Source organism: Microtus ochrogaster, chromosome 6 (genome assembly GCF_000317375.1).
Source record: "Microtus ochrogaster isolate Prairie Vole_2 chromosome 6, MicOch1.0, whole genome shotgun sequence".
Classification (NCBI taxonomy): domain Eukaryota; kingdom Metazoa; phylum Chordata; class Mammalia; order Rodentia; family Cricetidae; genus Microtus; species Microtus ochrogaster.
In genome coordinates, this window is record NC_022013.1 from 81,715,465 (window position 1) to 81,735,083 (window position 19,619).

The following is a 19,619-nucleotide window of genomic DNA, read 5'->3' on the forward strand; positions in this document are numbered from 1 at the left end:
AGGCAGGGTTCCCCAGGGCGTCCACTGGGAAGGTGGCACCACCTCACCACACATCAATTCCTTTGAATAAATGGAATTGATGGTGTGGGACTGGGCTGTACCAGGGACAGCATGAAGCTGTCACTCGAGAGATCTGCAACCACCCACAGTTGTAACCAAGGGCTCAGCACCACTGTCACCACTGGGAACACTGGGCGATGGTGGCTATGCATCAGGTAGTGTGGAGGCCACCCTTTCCGTGTGGGATCTCCTTCAGCGGTGTGTTCTTAAGCCTATGTTTTATTTCTGTCACCCACGGTCACTGTCACACACTTCCCACCCTCCCCACCCCATTCTACTATTAAAGTCACGCTTCAAACTGTCATTTTCTTTTTAATTTTTAATCAGTCTGTGTCGAGAGAAAACAGGACTCGCTCAAGCTTCCAGCCCTCGCTGCTGCTCGCCAGCACAGTGATTTTTATGGATGAGGGTTATGGTTATATTTGTCTAAAACCCAGAGGAGGAACGGAATCAACACCACAGACCAACATGTATTTGAAGAGACGCTTCTGCACTGGGGATTCTCTAAAAACCAATCATTTTCTTAGGCACAACACCCAGTGGGCATCATGAGACCCTCACAGGAGGAATGCAGGATGTCAGGCAGACAGGGCCAAAGGCCCCCTGAAAGCAAGAGAGCCGGGTGACTTGGGGCTGGGAGGCCAGCCTTCAGACTTCGTGGGACAAAACAGAGAGCTGGGGGACAAGGGGTGCAAAAGATCTGCCTTATACTTTCTTCGGATGTAGAATGTGTTTTACAGACACTTTCTGTTTGGAAAAATAAAAGTGCGGTTAAGTTTTAGGGTCAGGAACAATGTGATAACAATGACCCACAGAGGAAGGCATAAGCAGGTAACTGTGAGTGGTGTCTCTCTGAAACACCAAAACCAATCCTGACCAAGTTTCCTGGTCCACCACAAGATGTGTTCTCATCAAGGAAAGCCCAGGTTTATCCCACGCCATGGATCCACTGCCAGACCACGGATGGATACAGACACCGATGCTGGTCACCAGAGGACAGCACAGGGCATGGGTGTGGGGGGAGGGGCTCTCTGGGTGAGGAAATTTCCAGAAAGCAGAGTCGGCTTCTTCTTCCTTTCGTTTCTCATTAGAACCGCCCATCCTGCTTTGACAGTGGTCCTGATGTAGATGTACATGAGAGTCTTGCTTTGAGAGTCTGCCCCCTTACTAACAAGGGACAGGAGAAGGATCTGCTCCTGGGCTGGCCGATTAACACGGGCTTTCTACAGTGGCAGACCTGTCCAGATCTAGAGTCCCTAGACAGTTCAAAGCAGATTTTAGAAGCGGATTGACACAATGTGACATGCTGGCAGAGGGGCGGGGAGTGCTGTTAACACAAGCCAACAGGTTATGTGATTCGTTGGGATGTGTGCGGCACTGTCTCACGCTCTGGAGCAAGAGACGCTCAACGCTGTCATGGGGGGGATGCAGAGAGTCCTTGGTTCCCTGCAGGCCGTGACAAACCTGTGGGTCTCACTGAAAAAGCACTGTCGCTGCTGGTTCTCAGACCCGCAGTCCTGTTGGAGAAGAGTGGTGTGATCGCTGTCCCCACGTAGATAGATTAGAAAACGCCCCGGTCTCCCCCAGGCTCTGTCTGCCTGTGGCCTCACTCCAAGGGTCAAGGCTCTTTCCCCCAAAGGGAACAGTGGAATGACCATGACTTGGCCCGGCTAGGCATCTTCTTCCATGAGAGGGATCTCTGGAAAGGAAGGGATGGTTATTTGCTTAGTGCACGATTTGGAATTATGAGCCTCATTAAAACTACTCCCGTCCCAGAAATCAAGGAAGAAAGGAAAGTGTTCAGATCCACGCAGCCATTAGAGGTCAAATTAAACAGCATCCCCTCTCCCCGCCCCAAACACCACCTATTTGCTAGAGAACAGCTTATGATTTTTATATCCAGCTCATAAAAAGGATAATGTTAGGCTTTCACCACGGCTCTCAGTCACTCAAGCCAAGATGCTACCATTTCCAGTGCAGAAGAGCAGGGAGGAGCACAGGAAGGGGCTCTGGGGGCCAGCAGGCCGTTTCTGCCCTGCTTCTGCTGTTTACTGTGGCCACACTCTAGAATCAATGTGATTTTGCAGGGTTGCGCTGCACTTCCTTCCCCGGGGAAGCGGGGACCTGATTACTTCCATACATTTCACCATTTTTAAGGGCTACGATCTTCCCCGTGACGTATGCATCTTTCACATCACGTTGGGTAAAGTGACTTCTATGCATACAGTATTGGTTGGGGTCAGGTGGGGATGTGGTACCCCCCCAGGTGTGTCCGGGGCAGCATGTCTCGCTGCACTGGCCTTCCAAAGCGGATGGTAGGACCCAGTGTGCATGGCACTGGATTAACAGTGTGCACGGCGGCATGGAAGAACCAGCCTTGTGCAAGTCAGTTTTGGAAGATGTACTGGGACCTGGTGCACACGTCTAGATTGTTCCTCTGTCTGTGTGTGATGCTCTTCCCGAGCAGCACCTTCAGAAGTCCTATTCAATTAAGGGACAAGATAAAATCCCTGTATAATAGGAGGCATTGGAATTGAGGTGTTGTCTACCCTCCAGCCTTTTAACTCCATGGCTGGGTACCCTTTGGGGCTTCATGAAATTTCTATTCCTGGGATTTTATTACTCATACAATACTGACCACTATTTGCTACCACTGGCCTGTCGATGGACCTATGAGAGTGAGAAGCAATGGCAGCTGGGGAAGAAGCAGACCCTTGGTCCTGACCCTGTGCTGGGGAGCTAGCCGGAGCTTACCATCTGCGATGTCGATGCCTGGGCTGGTGGATGCCACCTCCCCTGCTGTGCTCGGAATCGTGTCAGGGGTGTCTGGGGCAGGGTGGCTGCCCCCTTGGCACATGGGGGCTGAATATAGAGTCTGGAGCAGCTCAGAAGAACCCGAGGTGCTGTCACAGGTTTCTGACTCCCCAGCACCCGTGTCCGTGTCCCTGGAGCCGGGGTATGCTGGAGGGCTCTGGTCATCCACAGGTAGAGGACAGCCCTGGCCCACAGAGGCCAGGTACCCGGGGCCTAAGGCACTCGAGCCTCCGTTCACAGCCTCATCATAGGTCGGAAGCATGACAGGCACACCATCCACTACCACGAAGTCAGGGTCGCTGCTGGAGCTCCTGGGAGGACCCCTGTGAGGAGGAAACAGTGGGAACGTCAGGAAGGAGGAGGTGTGGAGAAACAGCCCCTTCTCTCAGTCCTTCCTGGCGGATGTGCTATGCACCATGGCCTGGTTCTGAAGGAGGTTTTTCTTAGAGCACTCTCCATCCTAAGGGAGGGTGACACTAAGTGCCCAGAGGGCCTGTCTGTGTTTACAAGGCCTCTTCTTTATAAAAACAAAACAAACAAATGAAACCATACCACTCAACTTTAGAGAGACGAAACACAATGGAAAATGTAAAAGGCATACTGTTAATCACCCCTCTGATGGTGCCATTCCAATTACCCAGGTTCATGGTCACCTCAGACCCAATGCTGCACCATGGTCCAGACAGAAGCCGCACAGTTGCTGTGTGGGAAAGCCAGCTCACCATCCCTACAGGGATTCCCTCATGAAGCACATGCACAGCGCCTGGTCTGGCCTCACACCTGACCCTAGGAGATGTACGTCATCAACATTTGCACCTGTATGACCAGCAGGCTCTGCTCCTGGCTCCAGAAGAGCCCAGAGCAATAAGTACAATAGCTTAGAGCTTGCCTGCTTATTCCCTTTGCTGGGAACTGAAGATGGAAGAGGAGGCCAGAGGATCACACAGTAGGAAGCGGAGGTGATCCATTTGGGTGTGATGATGCCCAGAACCCTGAGTGCTTCTGGGAAGGTGCATGAAGTGTCTGGACACGGCTGTTGTGGGGAGGGGCTGGATTAGCCTGTGCTGATCACTAACGTGAAAGGGGTAGTCTCAAGCCTAAGGCTTTATGAAACATCTTGCAAAAGCTTAGGGGTTATGGCATTCACCTTCTTGCTCCAGTCCTCAAAGGCTACCCAGAGAGGCAAGAGATCACCTAGACCTGCATTCCCTGGAAGATGGAAGGAAGAAAGGAGGGAGGGAGGAGGAAGAAAAGGAGGAAAGAAGGAAGGAAGGAAGGAAGGAAGGAAGGAAGGAAGGAAGGAAGGAAGGAAGGAAGGGAGGGAGGGAGGGAGGGAGGGCAGACTGACAGACGGATGGAAGAAATGTGTTTCCAGCCTGGTGTGGCTAGAGCACCTAGAACAAGCTGTGCTCGCTCTTCTCTGGTCATTCCAAGGTCTCCCATTTGCTGTCTTAGCTCACTCAGGACTTCTTCCCTGCTCCTTGCTTTCCTGTTGTCAGATCCGAGCAGCCAGACACCTCTGTTCATTTCTTACCCCAACAGCCTTTGCTCGGGCCACCATCCTCTCTACACAGCTCCAACCATGCTATGTGGCTTTCATATATATTGATATTAGACACCTGGGGCCTGGAGAACACAGTCATCTGTCCTTGGCATGCCCTTATGCACCTTGTGTTCCATTTGGACAGATGACAACAACTTTTCCCTGAACAACTTGAGGACAGTGCAAGAGCATCAAGTGAGTCTCAAGAAGATTTCAAAAACACCCTAGTAGTCCATATCTTAGAAAACTCCTCCAAGCACATATATAAAAAAATAGCTTTGTAGGCTATCTGAATCACATATATAAATAGAAATCACAATGGTGTAATCCAGCTTTTCTTGTGATCCTTTGGCCTTCTTGAGAAACTGTAATTGCTTAGAGATAGAACATGGCCCCTTGATTAATAAGAAATAATACTGAAGACCCGGAGAGCAAATGAAAGGATTGAGGTAAAGAAAGGAAAGTTCTGAGACCTCAGCAAAAGCCTGGTGATGCCACCAGGGAGGCATCCACCTGGATACACCTCTGGGCCTGGGGAGGACATAAGTGACCCCCACATCCAGCACACGTAGCTGGGGAGAGTGAGGCGCCTGCTGGGTGTACCCTACAGTGTATCTGCTGCCAGGTTCAGGAGAACCACTGAGTGACATGAAGCTGTCAGGGCGTTCGAGGTGAGGGGACGCTGATGCTCCTCTCCTCCCCCCTCATGGTCCTGAGAGGTGAGAGATTTACGGGGCTGTCTGGAGGGAACAGAGTTGATTCTTGGAGCCTCCTTCTCGCCCAAAGACTGGCACACATAAACCTCAAGTTTCTTGTTCTGGTGGTTAGGAACCATGGTGACAACAACTCAAGGATGAGGCTGACTAACTTAGGGGTAACGAAGCCATGAGTTGACAAGGCTCAGCTGTAAGGACAGTTCTGGCGTGAGAAGGACAAAGGCATGGGGACACCAACCTGAGCCCTCTGGTGCAACCAAGGATGAGAGAGTCACCATCTGAAGCCCCAGACTCCCCCGCCCCCGCCCCAGACCCTTCTGATTTTCCACTCATAGGCCTGTTCTCCTTTCTAAAGCTTCCTGTCCTATTCGTTGACCTGGGTCATGCCCCATCTCTGACTTTGGTGCCTCCCAGGTATATAGGTATATGCAAATCATTTTCTAGGGCCACAGCAGGTGGACCATGATGGGGCTGGAACTCCTGATGGAGCACACACAGTTTGTATGCCTGGCCTGGTTCTCTCCTCCAGTCCCTCAGAGTCCCTGCTTCAGAATGGTCCGCCCATGGAGGCTGTCTTCATCACGGTGCTCTCTCCCGGACAGTCTATCCAGACCTTTAGACTTTACATTCATCTGTGCTCTTTCCGCTGCACTGACCTGGTAGGGAAGTGGGCCTTGAACTTGGTCTGGAACATTCTCGCCAGGATGACGAGCAGTAACACCAGCAGCACGCTGGTGGCCGTGAATGCTACGATCTTCCACGTGGTCAGGAGGGTCTCGTGGGTGCTGGGCCACGTTTGCTCTGCCGTGAGAGATAACAAAGCCAGGCATGAGGTACCGCATTCCTTTGGGGGGTGGTCATCTGGCACATGAGGTACACATGCTATGCCTCTGGGACTAAACGGACATACCATACACTAGTGCAGCTCGTAAACCATGTTAGGACCCACACGACACAAAAACCTTTCACTAGCATAGGACCTGCCAGGCTGAAGACATATTGGCAGGTGGTGTATTTGTAGATACTAGTGAGACTGAAGACATGTATGATCAATTTGCAGCCCGGGTAGGAGAACTTCGGTCAGGCCAAAACAATAATAATGCAACTGAAGAGAGAGAAATGTGTCCTGCCCTGAAGAACCTGTTCAGACATGGGTCAAAACGATGCTGTGGGGTAAAGAATGGAGTGTAGCAAGGGCCGTGCAGACCGAGGGTCCATGTCTATTCCTTGGCTATGACTCTACCCTCTGTGGAGCGATGCTCCCAGCATACTGCAACCAACTATTTCACTCAGTGGCCATTCTCTTAGACTCAGTGCCTCTTCTCTTGCTGGCTCATAGTATCAACCCATGCCTCCAGATACCCAGCATCACATCTGTATCCAGAAGAGTAGCATCCAACCAACACTGCTGCTTCGGGCAGCAGTCATGGCTATGATCTGGAAGGAGTGGGCAGAAGTGGGAGGAGCAGGTGAAGGGTGAGTGCTAGTACCAGGTCTCCTCTACGGGGCCCCTGCCTGGGTGTGGGGGACCCATGGAAAAGCTGGCCAGCTAACACACATCAGTTACCAGGAGGCAGTGAAGCTTGTAGACAGTCTCCACCTGTGTGACATCAGTTCTTACCCACAATGACATTATTCCTATTGGATGTGTTTCTCAAAGGAAGAGAAGTGTGGGTTCATCCACCGCTCAGATCCCTGAGCCATGCTCATAAATTCTGGTTACACCCATGGGCCTGTATCCTTGCCGGTGGGTAGCACCAAGGCTGTGAGAAACTGCAGAAGGTGAATTCCTCCCTGGGTTCCAGCTCTATGATTCAGCTCATAAATATTACTGATCTTCTGCAAAAGGCTTGGAATCCCTTGGCAGAGTCCAGCACAGCCACCCCTATCTATTTCTACAGCCTGGATCCTGAGGCTCATGATAAGATAAGATGCCATTCAGGACACAGCCTGGCCCCAGCTTGGAGGCTGAGTTCAGTGGACCAGCCTCCCCCCAGGCTGTGGCCTCCAGTCTCACCTGATTTGATGCAGTAGACTTGGTAGGAAGGGAACCACTCTCCATACTGGCAGGTGATGTACTTGTAGTCACTGGTGAGGCTGTAGCCGGGGTCACAGTAGAACTCTACCACGGTCCCATGGTTGTAGCGCTCGCAAGGCCTCGGGTGGCAGATGAAATCTCCGTGACTCACCATAGGAGGTAGTGGACAAACTTGGGCAGTTGGGGAGAATAAAAGTTTCAGAACCAACAGGCTCCTGGGAGGAGCCGTTCAGACACAATACAGGCACGGCCAATGGCAACTACTTCAGGATATGCTTATACCCGAAATACCAGACTGCAGTTTGGGCCTGTGTTTTCACGGAAGGTCAGTGGAAGTCTGCTAGGATATTCTGAGCATGGATGGGGTCACGTGGTGTTGTAAAGCACCTCGTAAATGAGAGGCTCATCATATGATAGGAAGAGTATGCCTATTTAATAGATAGTATTAAGCTACTCTATTAATAATGCATGCTATTATGTGCCAGACAACCTAGTAAATAAAATTAAGATATTTATGGACAAAATCTTTACCCAGTGGCACAGTGCTGCCAAGTCTCCTGTTACCCAGGCAGTTATCTGGAACTGTTCAAACTGGAGAGCTGTGGCCCCGCCTGACCCCCTCATGTCCTGCTGGGGTTGGACCAATGGCAAACATGAAGGGACTCTTCTACTTCTCTTGGCAGTCCTAGCCGTGGCCCCTCACACAGTTGCCACCAGGGCAGTGGGAGCAAATCCTATGCTTTCTTCCTTTGTCCACACACCAAGCCCTTCACCCTTTGCACGTCCTGGTCTTCAACAACCCCATCAAGTGGGAGCTAATTCTGTCCTGATGATGTTTATGGGTTTTCTGACCCACGTAGTATGATGTTAGGGGGAGAAGGTTGTTTTCAGTCTCCACCTTGAGATCCCATCTGGGCTGCAAGGTGGGATGTGGCTCATTTCTGACGTTGGGCAGATGGTTTTAGCGGAGCTTGCTGTTTGTGCATGGCATGCCACAAAGAGCTCTTGTGTCTGCTCAAGGGTTCAGAACTAAAGAGCATGCCACTTAAACACCCCTCAGGAAACAATCAGACCACAGTCTACAAATGCCTGCCTTTCAGATGGCACCTCAGAAACCATGAAAAACGAGCTTTAAGACAGGTCAGACATACCCAAGGGTGAGCCAACTGTTGGAGCCTTCCTAGGTGCAGCCAAATACTCTGGCTAGGGTAGAACCCCCTGGCACCACGCACCACACTTCAAACTCACCAAAGCTTTCAGAGAGTATATGGGGGTACTTCCTGTTGGTACATGCTTCTCGAGCTGGATAATAAGATGGCCCCTGATGGGCACCTATCTCTAACCCTGCAAACAGTGTGGCAATGTAGGTCTTACTAGCCCTTTTAAAGATAAAGAGACATGTTACAGAAGCAACAGGCGAGTGAGAGGGAGCAGAGGTTTGCTACACATGTAGGCACAGAACTGAGCTCCAGCAGAACTACTCAGCAGCCAATGGCCACGAGCAAGTCCCTTCTCATTCCAGTGTCCTCATGAAGCCAGCAGTGTCCGGGGGCTGTGCTTAGGGATGCTGCGAAGGCCTCAGGTCCCACCCAGCCTGTAATAGTGGGTCAGTGCAACTGGCTAGGACCTGAACATTGAAGGAACTCAGTGAAGAGGTAGAGAAATGGCAAAGGCAACTGGAAAGTTTCAAGATTAGCAACAGCAGGCCAGGTCACTCCTGGTTGGTTGAAAGAAGGGGTTGTTGGGGTCCCAGTAGAAAGCAGGACAATAGAGGTCTTGGAGAAGCTGAAGCCAAAGGAACTACCTCCAGGACAGAGAGACTGGGGGACACTTGAAGCAGCTTGCAGTAGGAGTCTAAGAGATGAGGTTTGTAGCAGGTAGCCTGTCTAGAACACAGGCCCAGGATGGATCTGAGGTCTGGGGTGTGCACAGCTAGGTGGTGGCTGATGGGAGATTCCTCCAGGCAGGCACTGGAAACACTGGAGTTCTGACTTCAACACTGAGGAGCTTTTTGCTGCCAGGGGTTGTCCTCTGGGTTGGCACACGCACACACCATGGCACAATAATGGCAAGCACTGCTATTTCTGCTTCTACAAGAGCTCTGTGCCCAGAATGGCTACCCACAGGGTGCTCAGGAGGTAAGCAAGCTGGCTAGCAAGGATGGCTGGTGACCAGGAAGAACAGGGAAAAGGTACCCACAGTGTTTACACTTCTGAGAACTGAAGGGCAATAGCACGGTCTCCTCCCTTACTCAGCCCTCCTTTGTGTGGCCATCTCCCCACTGGTTCACAGGAGGGTAATGGGAAGGGTGGCCCAGCGGCCTCCAGGGCTGACAGGATCAACTTCTGTCTGAGGGTTCCTAACCCCTGTACTACTGTGGGTGCTATACACAAATGGAAACCCTTCCTGTGGGCGAAGGTGTATAAAATGTTGGTCTACCAACTGATGAACAGATAAGGGAAATGTGATTATAGCCCATGGAATATCACTCAGACTTTTAAAGGGGGAACTCTGCCATTTTCAAAAACACAGATGAACACCGAAGGTATTATGCTAAATGAAATATGCCAGAGACAGAAAACTCTGCATGATTGTGAGCTCATCCGTACGTGGAATATATATAAAATTCAAATTCATAAAAACAAAATAGAACAGCCAGGAGGTAGGGAATCAGAAAGTTATAGGTCAAAGGGCACAAACTGGCTAGGTAGGATAAACAAGACTGGAGATCTTCTCTATAGTCCGGGGAGTGCTAAGTTATGTGCCCTTCAAATTGGGCAAAAGCAGGTTTCAGCTCTCCCCTTAGATGAAAAGGCAGCTATGGGGAGATGGAAGTGTTCATGGCTTAGATTTAGCAATCAGCTCACTATGTGGATATATATTGAAGTATTCTGTTATTCACCGAAACTGCTGGGGAAAAGGCTACACCATGCATCAAGAGGCTCCTGCATAGTAGGCTGTCTGAACAAGTCCCCACGGGCCATCCTAGGGTTGGAGAATTACCAGATGGGGCCTCCAGGGCTCGGACACCCCACTAAAGAAGCCCTACATCAACCTGTGTAAGTGGTTATGAGCAGGATGTCCCCCAGCTTGGCCTGAAGAATGAGTGCCTGTTGGAATCAGTACATGAAGCCCCAGGCAAAGGGACTCAGTTTGTCAGTGTGGTGAAGCTGTCCACTTCTGTGTTCAAACCCTGGCTCATGCCCCTGTGCTTCAGGGCAGCAGGCAGCTAGGGTAACTTCTTGAGAAGACTCACTAATGCCCAGGGTTGACAGGAGGATCAGAAGCTCTGCAAGATGCACTGCCCAGCAATTCTGAATAAATAATGGCAATTAGCATCACGACTGCGCAGTCTCACTGGGGTTCTGCCGCATCTGTTCTCAGGACGGGCACTGCCCAAGCTCCATGCCAGGCTCTTTACATATGAGGATTCCCGAGCAGAGAAGCACTAAACAGAGAGCTTGGAGCCTCCGGTCACCATACTTCTTCAGAGACCAGGGAAACACAAATGGTTGTGGATGTTTACAGTCTCTCGGAATCGGCACGTGATGGATGTGTGTCGTCTCCCCCCCCCCCAAAGTGGAAACATTTATCTTCACACCTTTCCGTGCCCTACTGACTGTACCTTTAGCTTTCTGTAAAGGAAGCCTGCACAGGGGTAATTTGGGGTGTGGGGTGTTTCTTCTGACTTGGAAGGAAGCATCAAAAGTATCATTCGTTATAAACTTGATGAGCTGGAGAGATGGCTTAGTTAGTAAAGGGCTTGCAGTGTAAGCCTGAAAACTTGGATTTGGTCCCCAGAATCCATTTTAAAAAAAAGCTAGGTGTGCTATGCACACTTGTAATCCCAGTGCTGGGATTACACTGGGTGGATCCCTAGGGCTCTCCGGGGGATAAGCTCAGCCCAACTGTCAAGTTGCAGGTTAGTGGGACACCCTATCTCAAAAAACAGGGCAGAGAGCATCTTGAGGAATGACACCTCAGCTTGACCTCTGCCCCACCCCCATGCATGCATGCACCCCTACAAACATGCATGAACATACATCAGAAAGGTTATAAACGTGCGGCTTATTTCAAAGTCCTAATATTGAACTCCAGGGACTTCCATCCACAACACTGCCTACCACGAGGCTCTCTGAGTTCTGCTAGGCCTCTTCCCCACAGCATCCCCAGGAGGCAGACAGACAGACACCCTTGACCACATAGCGACCTCAGGCACAGGACAAACAACCTGCCCCCAGTGCTGTGTGCTGAGCATTTGCGGGATCCATGCATTTCCTAGAAACACCACGAGTTGGTGCGCCACAGCTTCACCCCAGCGGGACTCAGATCCCCTTGGCTACCTGCTCTCAGCAAAAGCCGTGTGTGGCAGGAACAAAGGATCTTCTGCAACTTTAGTTTGTAAAGCATTTCTTCAACTTCAGAGAAGATGTACAGCAGTTACTGCTTTTTGGTAACTTTTTGGAGGACCGCGGCCTGCATATCGGGCCTTTACAGGAAGAACCCAAGCGAGGGTCCGCTGAGGCTTCGTCAGGAATGGATGTTGATTTCTGTCTCTTAGGTGCGGGCACTCCACTTCTTATTTGTGGACAGTGGGATATGCCTCCTTGCAGGACCAATGGGAAGTTCCTAACCGCCAAATGGTGGCAGAATCCCATCAGTCACTCATAAAACTGGACAGACATGGGCTAGGTGGGGCAAAGGACAGGAGATGAGAGATGGGGGCCAGAGACCCACAGTCTGCTCTACGCTGGCTACAGTGACTGGAGCTGGAGCTGGAGGTCTGCATCAGACCTGTTTCCCAAGTGAAGTCCACTTCTCTCCCCCGTCCTGCCTCTTGGGAAGTTCCTAGGCAGTTCCTTCCCCTGCTGCCAAGGTCTGTCCCCACCGTGAAACCCCTGATTCTCTCCCCTCCTTGGACATTTGGACAGAGTATGGCAAAAACAGCCACAACCTTGCTGGGCCCTTTGTGCATTCTGCATGTCTATATACCTGCTTTTCCACTCAGTTCTGATAAGCCATTGTAAGTAGGGGGAAAGCCCATTTACTACAGCGAATGCTCTCTTATGCATTGCTGGGCTCAATTTGCTAATATTCTGTTGTGGATTTCACATAGCATGCTCGTCTGGTTTTGGAGTTTGGATCTTTCTGGCAACACGGAATGAGTTCGGCCCTATCCCCTCTGCCTCTTTCCCCTCCTTCTCAGTTTCCTAACAAGCAAGGGAAATGATACACTCTCGCTAGGCTTTCTCTGGGCAAAGCTTGTTAGCAATGGGTTTATTCCAGTGGCTTGTTATCACAGTTAGGACTGAGACCCCCCTCCCCCGTGCCCCCAGCCTTGTTAAAAGTGAAGCTTCTGGAAGAGTTTGGGGACAGGAAGGAACTGTGCTGACTGTATGGGATTCCTCCACCTCCGCCGCCTCTCTGCTTCAAGAGGGATGCTGGTAATGGCAGGTCCCTTCCCCAAACACTGGCCAAAGCAAGTTCCAATTAAGGGTACATTAGAGTGTCCATCCTCCCAACCCGTTGCATGCTCCTCACGAAGGGCACACAAACCACAGGGACACTTGCCATTGGCCGCATCCTGGCACACATGGCTCTGTGGTTATTCCTACATGGAAGTAAGGGGAGTCTTCCCTGGGGAGACAGCTGCCTCACTCCTAGGAAGCTGACACAGCTCAAAAGCCTAAACGTTTTGAGGAAGCATGACAGGGCTTCCTAGCACTCCTGCTTAGCTCCCAGGAGGTAAACGGCCCTGTTCTCTGGGACTTTCCCCGTGATACACCCAGCCTTGCTATATCAGCACCTTCTCTTATCAAAACCAATGTCATGATTTGAATCTCATGTGTCCCCTACAGGCCCATATTCTAAACACTCCCCAGCGTAGGATACTATGTTGAAATTTGTGGAGCCTCTGGAAGATGGGGTTGGCTGATGTTAGCAGGTCACTGGGGGAGACCTTAGGAGGTAATAGCCATCCCTGAGTTGGGTCTGTGCTCTGGTTTCTGGCATTACAATGTGAAAAGGGTCGCTGCCTCCTGCTTCCCAGACACAATGGGCTGAGACTTGCGTGACACCAGGATCTAAAATAAGCCAACCCTTCCTGCACTAACGTGCTTTTATCTGTGCTTGGGTCACAATGATGCCTAAGAAACTAACACCACATCAACCTCATTCTGCCTCTGATTGCATTTCCCAGATGATCTTCAGTTTCTTCCAGAGTGAACGAGGTTCAGAGGGTCTCCTCAAGGCCAGACAGCAAATGCCATAGTCAGTTAATACTGTAGAGGTATTAGAAGCCGGAGCCCATGCTGTCACCACCACCCCTATATGGTCCACACATTTCATTTGGCTACAGGTAAAGGGACCTGAGTTACTTCTCCCTCTCCTGTGTACACCAGGCTTACCTCCCCACCATCTGATCTCGGGGAAGGTGAACTACTACTTCAAGCAAAATGAAGTGGGGGAGAAAGCCAATGCATGCTCTAAGCACAGGTTTTCCTGGGGTACCTGCCCCTTTAGGCAGAGAGATCCAAATAGCCTATCTAGGCTTGCTGGATCCTTCTTTTTCTTACCTAATACATTGACTATATTATTTTGCTTATTTTAAAGATCATTTATTCCCCCACCCAGCAACTGAAATGGAATCACATCCTGTCTTCAGATGGTTAGTACCTAAGCAATGGCAATTTCTCTGACTGGGAAAACCTGCCTGTCTGCTCAGACACTTGAGAACCACATATTCACATACTTGGAGAGCCAGGATGGAGTGCTACCCTGCATACCTTTCTAGGGAGCTTGGCAGACATGACTAATAGGAATTAGAAGTTCTTTTGTGTGCAGTAGGATCTCGGATGGATGCCAGAACTAGGGACAGGGAAAAGTGGTTAAGAGACCAAAGGCCGAGCGTGATGCTTCTTCCGTGATAGAAATGGGCTATATACACAGGGGATGAGGGAACGCTGAGGATTCTCCAGACATAGGAGGAGGACAGGGAAGAAGAGACAGAACTTCCATGGAGGCAAGTGTGGTGGTCTGAATAGGAATGACCCTCATAGGTTCCTATGTTTTATGCTTAGTCATCAGGGAGTGGGACTACTTGGGAGGGATTAAGGGGTGTGGGCTTTTGGGGGGAGGTACGGCTTTATTGGGGGAAGTGTGTCACTGGTGGTGGGCTTTGAGGTTTCAAATGCTCAAGCCAGGCCCAGTTATCTCCCTCTTCCTGCTGCCTGTGGATCCAGATGTGGAACTCTCAACTTCAACTCCTTCTCCAGCGCCGCGTCTGCCTGCACGCGCCATGCTCCCTCCCCACCATGATGAAAATGGACTAAATCTCTGAAGCCGTAGTCAAGCTCCAAATAAATACAAGAGCTGCCATGGTCATGTTGTTTTCACAGCAATGGAACACTGACCAAGACAGCAAATATGACTGGTTACAGGGCCCACTGGGAGTGAAGGGTGAGGGAAAGGAGGAAAGGGACAGGGAGAGAGGGAAGCTGTGGGTGGAGCAGTCTCCACCAGGAGAGGGTAGGACACCATTGAGGTCTCTGCTCCTTCACAATGCAGGACAACACACTGGAGTTCTGGTCCACCCTGACACTGCAGATTAGATTCCACTATGGGGAATTTAGGCCTACACTCTTCTGGAGGTCTGGGGATGCAATCAGATGGGGATGTTCTTGCCTAGCATGCGGAAGGCCCAAAGTTTGATCCCATGAATGAAGGAGAAGGAGGAAGAGAAAGAGGAGGAGGTGAAGGAGGAGGAGGAGAAGATCCATCAAGCCTCCCCGGAGGTTCAGTGATGTTTCTTGATGGTGTAGTCAGTAGCTTCTCTGTTCTCCTTCCTTGCCTAAAGGAACCATGCCAGCCATGGAAGGAATTGCTCATAAGAGAACCAGCAACTGCTTTCAATTACACCCGATCACGAGTTCTCTCCTGGGACCACTGGGAGGCAGTGGAACGAGTCTAGCAGTACTAGGGGCTCCAAGGATCCGCTCAAACCAGCTGTTGAGGGAGACGGCCTTTAGGCTGAAATCCAGAACATCTCTACTCCTGTGGGGTCTCAGATCAGAACCTGGCCGGCAGCTGCTTGCTAAGAGTCCACAACAAGATGAATGGAAAAATCGATTTGCAACATACTGGGAAACAATCAGTAAAACACATGATTCTCTGACTGTGGTGATGAATGCTGGTCTCATCCCAAAGGCATCTGCATTAGTCACTTGTCTACTGCTGTGATAAAACACCATGGATGAGATGACTCACAGAAGGAAGGGTTTATCTGGGCTTATGGTTCTAAAGGGATCAGGGTCCATCTTGGTGGGGAGGCATGGCACCTGGAGCAGGGAGCTGAGAGCGCAAATCCTCAGTGGCAAGCACAAAGCAGAGCAGAGAAAACTGGACACAGGACAAGACTATCAAAACCAAAGCCCTCCCATAGCAACACACTTCATGGCCTCTATCCTTAGCCTCCCCCAAACAGCGCCACCAACTGGAGAACAAGTGTTCAGACACCTGAGCCTATGGGGGACATTCCCATTCAAACCACTACAGTATCCACTGCTTTGTAAGGCAGAGAGACCAGGAAGAGCTCAGCCAAGGGAGTGCTGGGGAAGAGAATGTGCTGGGCAGAGGTAGCACTCTGAACGCAGGTCAGTCACTGAACAGGAGCCTGACGGATGATGCCATGTGGGACAGAAGAGGGAGGGTTGCATAGCAACCAGATAAGGAGTCAGCTGGGCTAGTGCATGTGAGGTCCACAGTCCCACATTAAGAAGCTGGGATTTTTGTCAGAAATGCGATGGGAAGCTGTAAAGAGCAAGGCTTGGCACAACCTTAAAAGCCAGGTCTGGCTTCTGTGTGTATGGCTGGCGGCTGGGGGACAGCACAGACCTGCAGCGTTATTAGGACATGGTTGTCATGTCCTGGACAGATGATGGCAGCTAGGGTCAAGACAGTGATGGCCAACATGCTGGGAAGGAGAGCGGTGGCATGCCCTTTGAACATTCTAGTTCCCTTTATATAAGAGGTCTTTGATAGAAGGATTTGGGGGCCCCTGGGAGAAGAGCCAGGGATGATGGCCAGATTTTGGATCTGAGTTGACGGTGGTGCCATTCACAGCCTTAGGTAGATGCTGTGTGGGAAGGAGTGGTTCCGAGTTCAGCTTTGTTCTTCTTAGGTTGGCGCTGCCAGCGAGTATCAATCAGGCACCCGGAGAACAGCCCAGGATAAATTTAGAGCTCAGCAGTCATGAGCAGAAAGACAGCATTTCTGACCGTGGGAAAAAGTAGAAAAAGGGTCCCAAGTCCAAATTCAAAGACATCAGAGAGAACAAAGAGACGAGAGCAGAACATGGTCGGTTGTTTCACCGATGCTGAGAGGGAATGCTATGAGGAAGAGGGACTGCTCCCTAGTGAACTGAGAACCACAGGAAGAGAAGTGTGACCATAGGTCTGGCTACGTGGAAATCGCTGTGACCTTGAGACTTAGCGGTAGAACCAAATCCGCTTGGAGACGGTGCAGAGAATGGGTGGGAGAAGAAGCTGCTGAGGGGAGGCAGCAAATGGGGTGGCTGGAGGGTCAAAGAGGACCCCACCAGAGTTCTGGACCTTGTTAGAATGGTTCAGAACGGTGGACAAGACCGGTGATACAGGCTGAGGGACCGAAGAAGGGAGATGAGAGGGGATGGATCACACACGAGCGGGGTGGCTCATTTTGGAGGAGGAGCCGGATGTGGGCACAGTCTGAGCAGCTCCAAGGCCAGGGCGGTAGAGAGACGAGTGGACTGCTCTCCGTGGGTACCTATTGTCTGAGTAAACTAGGGGGCCTTATCAAGTCCTTAGTCCATTTATATATTTCAACCCGTGCAAAAGAGGAAAACGAACCTTACAAACAGCCTGGACTCCTCGTGAACATCTATACAAACAGAAGGGTGCAGAACACTATAACCCATGTTCTCCGGCGTTTTAACATCCTTCCAACGCGTGTGCCCAACTGCTTTCATGGAACATTTCATCCTCATGTCTTCCAAAGGCGCACGCAGGGCACAGATGTTTCCATGTAGGAAAGGGCTGACCCCTTAGATCATGCATCCACTTCTACCCCACATGGTGAGTGGCAGAGGTTGCTTGCTGCTCACCATAGCCACAGTGCTCGTTTCCTTCTGAGTATGCTTCCAGCCTGCACTGCCTGGGGCCTTGTCTGTCCAGGTTCTAGTCAATGCACCGTGACTAGATGTAACACATGAGTCCAGGCTAGACCCAAGAGTCAACTAGCTGTAATGTACAGCTAGCTGTAACACACAGCAACTGGTACCATGAGTTCAGGCTAGACCCATAAATCTCTTCCATATTAGCTAGAATGGAAATAATTTCCCATGGAGTATGAAGACAGCAGAGTCCGTGGATAGCTGGCCATAAGAAGATGTCTAACTGACCAACACTCACATGGCACTGCATCACAAACAGGAACTTCTGTTTTGTTTCTGCCACAGCCCGCCCGTTGGGACCTTCACACAGTCCCAGTTTACCTTACATTTGGCATAAGGAGTAAGGAATGGGCATGAGTCTGCTTAGTGACGCAGCACAGTGGGCACTCCTGGTGTGTTCAGTGGAGTTATCACAGCCAGCATGCTCCTTTGCTGCCAAAGTAAAGCTGTATTTCAACAGTGTCATTCTTTTAAAGATTTATTTTTATTTTGTGGACACTAATGCTTGTCTGCATCTATGTCTGTGTGATGGTGTCCAGTCCTCTGCAACTGGAGTTACAGACAGTTCTGAGCTGAGCTGCCATATGGGTGCTGGGAATTGAACCAGGGTCCTTTGGAAGAGTAGCCAGTGTTCTTAACAGCTGAGCTGTCTCTCCAGCTCCTTGGACAGTGTCTTACTATTTTAGGCCAGTGGTTCCTCAGCCACAAACACACACTAGAATCACTAGAGAAACTCTGCCTAATTGGTCAGGGCTGGGTTGTGGACTTCATCAACTCTTAAGAGCCCTTTGAGTAACTCTAATGGGCAATCCAAGCTAAAATGCCTGCTCTGTGCAGTTGTGATAGACAGTTGATAAAACCAACTCCTTTCTCTCACCAACTGCTGGATGTAGGCTCAGCACACTCATGCCAAATGCAGGCTCAGCACACTCATGCCAGATGCAAGCTTGGCACACTCATACTGGATGCAGGTTTAGCACACTAATACCAGATGCAGGTTAGGCATACTCAAGCCAGATGCAGGCTCAGCACACTCATGCTGGATGCAGGCTCACCACATTCCTACCGGATGCAGGCTTGACACACTCACGCTGGATGTAGGTTGGGCACACTTATGCCGGATGCAGGTTCACCACACTCATACCAGATGCAGGCTCACCACACTCATGCTGGATTCAGGCTCAGCACATTCATGTAGCAGAGTTGGTGTGTGAACTATACCACTATGGTATCTGGTCTGGTCACCTTTCACCAGACTCTTACTGTTGGAACTGGAGTCCACGGATCACCAGCACCGGGTGAGCTAGGAACACACTGGAAGTGCAGACTGTAGCCACTCCCCACCCACTGAATCAGAAGCTTTGTGTTAGAGAAATGCCCAGTGAATCGCTCACAATGAAGTTGAAGATAAGGACACTTTGAAGATAAGCCTAGGGGTGAGAAGCCAAGAAGCCGTACTTCATGCCATCATCTGGCCTTGCAGAGCAAGGCATGGTGGGAAGAAATCCACGACTCTGTGTTGACATTACCTCCAGGCGGCCTACACTGTCATTTTTAAAGTTCTGCAAGGGGCTGTGGTTTCAGGCAGATAATGTACAGAATCAATCAGCCGCTGCTCCTCAAAAGAGCTGCAGGCCTTGAGAAGTCAAAACTGCCATTGTGGCAGCTGTCCCCAGTCAGACCCAAGCTTAGATAATGACTCCAGGAAGCTGTATAGACCCCTGCATGCCAAAGTCATAGCTGTTTCCAAGGCAGCATCTGAAACTTTGCTTTCCGCTCAGGGAAAATCAATAAACATTATACAGCACATTACATTTTGCACTTTTGTTGTAACAACACGGAAGGCCAATAAATGTGCCCACCCAAAGAAGCAAACGATCACGCGGCTAGGCTCAGCTTGTTTCCAGGCTGGGAGGAATATGATGTTCACGTGCTCTGAGATACACTGACAGATGCAGTTCAAGATCAATATTACCCAAGAGTCCCCAGGGAGGGGCTGTGACCTGCTCTCTAGCTCAGAGTCACTGCAGTAGGGGGCTCCTGAAGAAATACGGCAGGCATCTGATGTCAACGGTTAGCATCTGATGTCAACGGTTAGACTTGGGTGTAAAAACAAGCCTGAGGCTTCACAGTATCAATGTGTTGCATGTCCAGTGTCATAGCTACACGGGAGCCATGGAGGAGTGCACAGGAGAGGCAGCTGGTGGGAACCGGAGACCTACTGACAGTGTCTGCAGCAGC

General features: G+C 50.5%; 1 protein-coding gene across 3 annotated transcripts in view; it reads right to left on the reverse strand.

Moving 5' to 3' along the window:
- Positions 1–361: 361 nt before the first annotated feature.
- Susd4 (sushi domain containing 4) overlaps positions 362–19,619 on the reverse strand; it is a 132,719-nt gene continuing 113,461 nt past the window's right edge. For 2 of the 3 annotated variants that reach the window (XM_026779933.1, XM_026779931.1), the window contains exons 6-9: positions 7,151–7,348; positions 5,790–5,934; positions 2,815–3,197; positions 362–1,759 (exon numbers count right to left, since the gene is read on the reverse strand). In XM_026779933.1, the coding sequence (XP_026635734.1) occupies positions 1,731–1,759; positions 2,815–3,197; positions 5,790–5,934; positions 7,151–7,348 (755 nt within the window). In that variant the 3' untranslated portion in view covers positions 362–1,730. The remainder of the gene's footprint in view (positions 1,760–2,814; positions 3,198–5,789; positions 5,935–7,150; positions 7,349–19,619) is intronic. The other variant, XM_005348929.2, reaches the window with a different exon arrangement.